The 8,688-nt window shown below is 49.5% G+C and overlaps 2 protein-coding genes across 2 annotated transcripts; both read right to left on the reverse strand.

The window, feature by feature from the left end:
* Positions 1–502: 502 nt before the first annotated feature.
* LACBIDRAFT_229974 (uncharacterized protein) lies at positions 503–2,353 on the reverse strand (the record flags this gene model as incomplete). The annotated part of the gene is made up of 9 exons (XM_001874956.1): positions 503–909; positions 965–1,139; positions 1,199–1,312; positions 1,365–1,488; positions 1,547–1,643; positions 1,704–1,787; positions 1,844–2,009; positions 2,069–2,197; positions 2,246–2,353. Coding segments are annotated over 9 exons (1,404 nt in total), but the record flags the coding sequence as incomplete, so codon positions are not given.
* Positions 2,354–3,368: 1,015 nt separating this feature from the next.
* LACBIDRAFT_304976 (uncharacterized protein) lies at positions 3,369–6,774 on the reverse strand (the record flags this gene model as incomplete). The annotated part of the gene is made up of 4 exons (XM_001874957.1): positions 3,369–4,393; positions 4,446–6,394; positions 6,453–6,580; positions 6,640–6,774. 4 exons carry the CDS (start codon positions 6,772–6,774, stop codon positions 3,369–3,371), a joined length of 3,237 nt encoding a protein of 1,078 aa, XP_001874992.1.
* Positions 6,775–8,688: the final 1,914 nt, after the last annotated feature.

Raw genomic sequence — 8,688 nt, forward strand, 5'->3', positions numbered from 1 at the left:
TGCTACTCTCCACTTCAGGCTGGACTGTCCTGGACATGCGAGAACACTCACCGGGCGTAATGTACTCTTAGCTCTCAAGATCTTGTCACCTGGCGTCAATGTCGGCAATCCCTACCGCGGTGCACACCCTCTTCCCCATCCTCCTTGAACGGAAATACCAGAAAATTACTTAGGAGAAGCTCTTGGATATCACAATCTCCCTATCCGACCGGCACAAGACGGGCACGGTCAAACAAAGGCGTCTGAGGCTGAGACGACACGCGTTCAAACTTTGGAGACGAGCTGCTATCCTCGGACGATCAAAACCAAGATGCGGCATATTCGGTGCCTAGTTGACCCATGCAATGACCACGATCTCTTGCGCAGAGGGTTTGTATCCCTCCCTTACACAGACGTCGTGGACAGATCGGGTTTCGGAAGGCCTGTGTTCCATCGGACTTCATGTATGCTGAGCGAATAACGTATGATTACAATATACACTAGCCCTTCATAGCATCTCTCCCTACCTTGCATGTCTGCGAAACATTACCTTCGCCTTCCGATTGGGTACTATGCAGGCCGATGCAAACCACAGATCAGGAGGCCGCACACCCTCATTCTCCATCTTCACGTCGTAGTTGAGAACTGTATGCGCAAGCATGATCTTGAGCTCGCAGGCAGCAAAGAAACGTCCGGGACATGCATGGCGTCGATGTCCGAACTCTGGGGAGGTGGTGACTATATCGTATTTCCTCCCATCCTGCAACAGCCTCATTTTCGCAAAACGAAAGCCGTCAAACCGATCGGGGTTGTCGTACTTTTCTGGATCGTTGTGAGCTGGCGTACAGTTGACGCAGACTGTGGTTCCTTTGGGAACGAAGGTGCCGTCCGCGAATGTGTAATCCTTCCGAGCAACACGCCCCATCAGGACTGTTGAAATGGTAGTCGTCAGCGTAAACTATCCGCAAGAAAGAGCAAAACTGACGATTTCCGATAGGATTCATTCGCTGTGATTCCTTGGTGAAACTGTCGACCTTGTGCATCTGATCTAGGCCTTCTTTGCTCCAGCCTTCTCGTTTGATGACCTCCTCAACTTCTGCGCGAAGGGGTGCCATATATTTGGGTAAAGCAGCTAGGTAGAAGAGAGCATGGACAAACGACTATGTAACCCCCAACACGCGGCAAGTAACCGAAGAGGCGTCGACCTGGAATAACTTACATTTGAAGATGAGTGAATAGCCGCGAAGTTCACAACTAAGACGCGCCTCGTGAGACTTTCTATGGTTTGCTCTTCGTCTTTCGCTTCGTCCATAAGCCATGATAGAAAGTCAAGCTAACACTAGTTGAGCAACGGGATCGAGGTTAAAGGAAGTAAGAAAACTGACCGGCTTCTCATACCCATCTCCTACTTTTTCCTGTTCCTCCCTGCGAGCGTCAACAATAGGTTTGAGGTGCTTCACCCCTTGCTGGAAACGTCCCGGAAGCCTTGAATAAAAGCGGTTGACAACCCTATTGCCGCTGATTGGGTTTCAGAACTTGGATTGAAGAAAGTTCAAGTAATACTCACGGCCTTAGGAGTCGTGGTACCAACTGAAGAAAGGTGGTCATGGCGAGAATTTCGGTAGTGAATTGTATGCTAAGCTTGAGGTATTCTGGGTTGCGGCCTGAAGGAAACAACGTTGGAAAGGAGGATTCCGTGACATTGACAATGGGGGCTGACTGACACAAAGGAAGGCCGACGAAGACGCGGTTGCTTGCTCGGCATACCACCTCCGTCATCGTTTTTAAAGCCGTAAAGCTCTTCCAACCTAGTCATGACTTTGTAAGGGACTACTGAGAAGGCCTCCTGCAGAAGGTAGCTCACCGTGATCATTGGGTGAGATGATCAACTCATCGAAAGCAGAGACGATTTCGTCATGCACTTCTGGAACAAATTTTGGAAGGGCCCGAGTGAGTTGTGACCTGACAATAGATACGTGGTGTGGTGCTTCGCTGAAGCCGGGGCCGAGTGTGTAAACCGTTTGAAGAAACTATCAACAGCCAGATCGTTAGCAAAAGTACACTTACCCTGGAATCAGAAATCAGATACCTCATCTTGCGCATCAGAGAGCGATAGCGCATCCTCGGGGGCTGAACGCAGCTCTTCAATTGCATCAGACCCAGACAATACAACCTTCCAATGTAAAAAATCTGGTATTTTGATGACTTGATTCGGGAACTATCATATTTCGTCAGTGTCAGAACGGTTTTGAGCTTTACGACGTACTTTGGCAACGGTCTCGTCAACATAGGTCTTTCCATTGGAAAAGTAGCGAAGTGTGTCGAGATAGTATAAAATTGGCCAGTCGAATCCCAAGGTAGGGATGTGCTTCAGCTACAATGGGCGGTCAACCTACTGAGAATGTGAAGGCTTCAGTAAACGCACGTTACGAGTCTCGCCGAGACAGTGGACCAGCCAGACGAATCCGAATATGATGGCAGTGATAAGAAGGTGGTGGTTAGGGAAGCCTTCGTGGGCTGAAAGAAGCCTATTGAGGGTGGCTGCCATGGCTAGTCTGCAGGCAATAGTCCATCGCAACTTGCGTATATGAATCCTATTCTTGAGACAAAATGCGTCACCCATCAGGATGACGGCTTCGAAAGAAGTACATCCGAGGCAAATACGCCTTGAGCTCCATTCTGCCCGCCTCAAGATTGTACATCTAGAGAACGCGTCCTGAGCATGATTCATTGGAATCCAACTAAAATTGTGTCAACTTCAAACTCACCTTTCACTAGGCAGTATTGTATGCCTATAAACCCTTGAAAGATCCAGTCGATAAACCCAATTGTGGTTATGCTGGCGCGGGGCCGATGTCGCGGTGTCGGACTTCAGGTAAGTAAATACCTTGAGGCAGTCGCGTCCGCTACTATGGTTTTGCTTCCTTTGACGTCCTCAAAGCTGCTAATACTCTTTCTTGAATACGCCAGTGCAAGAGTCACATCCTTCTCGTAGTCGATGCTCTTCAGTCCTGAAGTGGAAAAGATCGAGAATAAGCTGCTTTTGTGCTGGTGGGGTATAATGGTTACAGTAGGAGTCAACGTGCAAAATCCGTGTAAATGCATCTTCCAAGTCAACAGATGTTTGCCTGCGGCGCTCTACTGGGGCACTGAAAAAAAAAATCGTCAGCTGATCTGGCACAAAGTGATTAGGTGGTGTGTTCAAAAGTAGCGTACAGCTGAGATGGTTGTGGCGACTGTAGCGTTACGCGCACCGACGTTTGAATGAGGACTCGTTTTGCTATTATATTGTTCGCAGATTGTTCGCTGAACAGTTTGAACTTTCAAATTTCATCCGTTACATTATGTAATACAACCAAAACCTCCTGGAGTCCTTCTCTCGCCCTCTGTTACCCTCTCTGGGCTTCAAGTACCTCCTCCTGTGCTACAATATGTCTCTCCATTTCCTGACGCCGCCGCCGAAGGTTCTCTCTTACTGCCTCTTCAACTCTCTCCCTCGGAGTCGCTAGTCTCTGTGCACGTCGAAGTTCCAGACGCTCAAGTTCCGCCTCTTGTGCCGCGACAAACCGGTCATCAACAACAAGTGCGTGAACGTTGTTTGGTCCCGGCTGATTTGCCCACTGTGGAGCAACGTCGTATATTCCTTCGTGTTCTCTTCGCATGTGGTCGTAGATTGTTTCTGCAGTGAAGACACCCATACACCTCCAGCAAATGTGAGCGCCACATTTACACGACATGTGGTTGCATCCTTCCGTCTTCTCTAACCAGCCACTGCAGGTCGGGCATTTCTTGACGCCATTTGTAGCAGCCCATTCTTTGGTCAACCTTTCTTGTTCGTGAAGCTTTCTTTCATCACATGTCATACCCTTGTGGGCTTCCACATGGCACGAAGGACAGATGGTTGAGAAGCAAGAAGGACACTGGAGGACTGTTTTGGTTGAATTGCTTTGGTAGATCTGACTACAATCCGGAGTCGTGCAGTACCCAAATTCTTGTGGATGCTGGTCGAGATATGAGAGGAAGGCAACTTCGATGAGGTTGTTGAATCGTTGTTCAGTGAGGAACTTCTTGATGATGGGAATTGATATCGGTGTGTCGCAGGTGGCCTCATTGCCCATACAAACGAGTGGAAATTTCTTTGTGTCGGGCGCCGAGGTCAGATAGTGCCGAAGGCACGTAGTGCAATATGTGTGTCCACAGCCAAGGCTTTCGGGATGTGAAACCGTGTCATAACAGATGATGCAGATGTCGTCCCCATTCGCTGCATAACTTTTATCCAGTCTTGAGTTTGTGAGCAATTCATCCAGAAGTTCGGGGTGAAGAGCTTCATCTCCGCCCTTGATTATCAGCTTGCAGGGTGTGGAAGCTAAGTCAAGGGAGACATTGTCCTCTCCGAGCACATCCTTCAAGGCGGCTAATCCTCGAATTACGAAGTATCGGACAGATTGTCGTTTGAGCGGAATAACCCTCTCCAGGGACGAGAGCCTTTTGACTTCTTCCTTGATCAACTCCTTGGCTTTGTCCAACATTTCGGTATCGCCGTAAACTCTCAAAGCCTGTATCTGTTCGGACGTAGGCCCCGCAAGTCGTATGGACTTGACGCAGGAACCGTTGTCCAGCGGCCGAGAGAAGGGAGTGGTGCCAATAGCTGGCGTCAAGACGCTCCCCGCCAACGAGACTTTCGACTCTGACTTTGAGAGCACCCACTGCTTTCTTGTCATCCCCCGTAACCTTAATAATCACACGACCATTCGGGCGTTGGTGGATGTGAAGACCAGCCATGCCGTTTTCTCTCCCCTCCATGAGCGAATTCCATAGCTTGCTCTGAGATTTGTATTGCACGTGTGGAATGCTGGTTTTAAGTAAAGGGTAATCATGGCGGCCCGGGAGCTTGGTCTTGTCCAGCGTATCTGAGACAGATTTTGCTGCCTCCCAGGTATGAAACCGAACCTTTACGCGGACGTTGTCATCCCTTTCGTTGCTGGGCATGCTGACGAATGACTGGGGAACGACGCCAGGGCAATCCTCGAGGTAACTGTGCAGAAATTCCGTGAATTCTTGAGCATCGTATGTCGGGGAAGAGACGGTCTGGAGGCAGGATGTTTTGGAGAATTGCTCAATATCAGCTAATGGAACATTTGGGAGCAGATTCGTGAGTTTGATTGAACCTGGGTTGTGGCGCAGACCTCGACGTGGCTGATCCATGACTGCTCTGACTTTGCGCCCATTACAAATTTGCCCATCAAGCTCCTTGGCCATGACTCTTGCTTGGTCAATCGACGTGTATGTGGCAATTATTGTCGTGGATGGATTTTTCCAGTTGATGGTCAGAGTTTTGGAGTTGTCGCTCGATGAACCCCAGGATGCATTCGCGCTGACTTCAACTTGTAAATGCTTATCTCGAAATTCGACGCCGTCCAATCCAAGCGCCATGGCTTCGCCTTGCTCCACCCTCACCAGAACCGTTGCCTCTGTATGCCCATCATTGCGCTTCATGTGAAGCAGAAAAAAGTCCTTTGGATCCACACCCTGTTGGGAGAAAATCTCCACCACTTCATTCGCTTTAGCTTTTTTCGGCAGGCGCTTCACGAGAATTCGACAAAGATCGAAAGCGCCTATAACACTAAGAATGTTGATGCCTGCACCGCATGTCACCAAGCTGGAGCCTAAAACCACCTGCTGCACAGTCACCCGAGCTTCTTGTGCTCGACGCTCTGCTAGCTGGGCTTGCCAGGCTCTTCGTTCGGCTTCCTCTCGCTGTTCCCTCGCTTTCCGCACAGCTTCCTCTCGCTCTTCTTTTGCTTTTCGTGCAGCTTCCTCTCGCTCTCCTTTCACTTTTCGTGCAATCTTTTCCTCCCGTTTTTCTCTCGCTTTCCGTGCAAGTTTCTGTCGTTCTTCTTTGGCTTTTTGCTCAATTTCCTCTTGTTCAACTCTGATTTTCCATGCGGCTTCCTCCTGTCCTCCATCTACTTTCCGTTCAGCCTCGTCTCGTCCCGCTCTGACATGCAGCTTTATTCTTGACCGACGTGCGCCTTCTTCTGGGGCATGCCCTGCTAGCTGGGCATCTCCACGTTCTTCTCTCGTCCTTTCTGGTGTCCCATCCTCTTCTTCCTCCTGCTTCTGTGAACGCGTAGCCTCGACAGAATTTCTCACTCTCTGAGCTCTTCCACGCCCTCGCCGGCTTGGGCCTCCATAGCCTCCTCCGCGAGGGGGTCCTTGCTCCTGCTGCTGGTTGAAGAGCACGTGGGGTACTACATTTCTATCATTCAGCGGTCCAGGCATATTGTGTTTAGGCTTTTGAGTAGTGTCGATGTCATGTTGATTAGGATCGGTCGACGCCGGAGCCATGGTGACAGTTGTGGGTATGGTGGTCGCCAAAGCGGTGGAGTCGTATTCCGAGTCGCGCGGCTCTGCACTGGAGGGCGACTATGAGTACCCGTGGTTTAATACTTAGATACAGATCAAAAACCTACGCAGATCGAGGGTTTGACAAAGGATCTTCCAAGCTCGTTCGCATTTCAAACGAAGCCTGACCTTCTTGGTTGTCCGGTTGGCCCCTCTTATACTGTCCTGTCGCCCTGGGGTGGGAAGGTGGCATTTCCTGTAGACAAGTTGAATGAGAATTACGTGATATATCCTGAAATCGTGAAATATACATACAGAACGTTTGATATGGAGGTATCTGCATCTCTCTCCAAAAGGACAGTGGCCGCCATTTAGGAAATAACGGCAAGATTGTCTAGTTGGTGATACATAAGTACCAGAAGTACCTTGCGGAAGGGATTCCTCGGGCATGGATGGGGGTTGCTGGCAAGGACACGTTGTTCATCGATTGCCGCGCGGGGGCGCTACTTAGAAAAGAACACCAATAATAGTTTATGGCAGACATCAGGCGCTCACGTTCGGCACGAAAAAAGGCGTTCCAAGGAATAGCCTTACAAAGCCCACTGGGCGATTGAGGCATAAAATGCTTGGAACAGGCCCTGGTCGGAGTTGTATCTGTCAGAATTGAACCTGGTAATGTCAGTAAAGTGAAAATGAGTCCAACCTTTGAAAAACCGTCTCCAATTTCAATTATTGGTCCGAGTGGTGACTGCCTGATGAGACTTGAATGAGGCCGTACTTAATCACGCTGTTGACTTGTGACACAATCGTCTCTCGCAGCGAACGCCCACGATAATGCTCAAGACACCACAGCCGCTTGCTACATCGTCCGAACGGAGGCTTTTTTGAGCTGAACTTCCATGCGTAGGGCGAATCCTTGTTAAACATACGCCAATCTACAATTTCAATGCATCCTTTCTTCAAATCAAGACGTCTTCTTCCCTTCTCCCCGAAAAGATGTTCGCAATTTTGACGATAACTTTGTTTCTGGGGATTGTCTCGACACCTCTCAGTTTCGTCGGCACAGTTGTCATCCCCTAAGACCAGGCACAAAGTTCAACGGAGGCGCGTCGTGCTTGATGATGACATGGAAGGGTGACAGTCTTCAAAACGATCTAGAAGAAAATGCCCATCGAGCTTATGATGAGATAACTACAATGTGGTCTTCCTTACCAGCATGTCCCCTCTGTATTCAACATAACCAACACTGGCTGACATCCGCCCTCAGCCGTTGTTACTAAGCAAGATGGAACTACTGAATTATACTTTCCCAGATGTGAGTTGCTAGAACCAATGTGATGCTGAACGAAGCAATTGACTAGATATCCCACTAGGCAACAACATACCCCGATATTTACTTCTTCCAGTAAACGTCATCCGTAGTCAGTAACAAGACGTGGACCACTTGCTTCACCGTTGCCTTTCCCAAAGGTGTCTCCGTTGCCCTTTCCGGTGCTACCCAGTCAGATGGCACCGCAATTTCATGGGGTTCAGGAGCGCTCAAGGATCCCTAGAAGACTGTCGCTGCGCCCAAGGTTATATCTAGCAGTGCCGTCGCGTCAGGCTAGCGAGCCTCTTCCTCGTCTTCCACATCATTGTCCTCCACATCGGCCTCCGCTACCAGCAGCGCAGCCGCAGGATCGATAAAAACTGAGAGTTGGGCAAGGCAACTTTGGTCTCGCTAAGCATGTCAGCGATGGCTTTGACGCTGTCACGCTGATTGGGGTTCCGTCAGATTGGTGGCCTTGAGACTCCGCACTTTTTCGCCGCTTCCCCTGATACCCAGCATTACACCCACATTTTCCTCCTGTACGGATTGACCATAGTACACAAAACTCACTATACCAAAAGAGGTGTCATCGTGTAGAAAGCAGTGTTTGCAGCTAAGATGGTTGTAGTTACTAACTTGTTTAATTTACTTGTCCGATTGACAATACGATATCTAGCTTCTTTCATCCATGCGGGGACTGATGAATTGGGCTCCCGCCGTCATCTTAGCAAATTCGCTACACTACATGATAGTACACCAACCTCCACCCTCCTCCCGCCTCCTCTCAGTCTCCTGCCTTCTCTGAGCTTCAAGTGCCTCCCGTTCTGCAAGACGTCTCTCCGTTTCCCGCAGAAAGATCTCTCTTTGTGCCTCTTCCCTCACCCGTCTCAGTGCGACCGCTTGACGCTGAAGTTCCAAACGTTGGAGTTCCGCTCTTTGTTCTGCAAGAAACTGATTGTCCGCGAAAAGTGCGTGAATATTGTTTGGGTCCGGCTGATTTGCCCGTTGTGGAGCAGCGTTGTATATTCCCCCATTGTTTGGGACCGGCTGATTTG

Source organism: Laccaria bicolor, genomic scaffold (assembly GCF_000143565.1).
Source record: "Laccaria bicolor S238N-H82 LACBIscaffold_2 genomic scaffold, whole genome shotgun sequence".
NCBI classification, from domain to species: Eukaryota; Fungi; Basidiomycota; class Agaricomycetes; order Agaricales; family Hydnangiaceae; genus Laccaria; species Laccaria bicolor.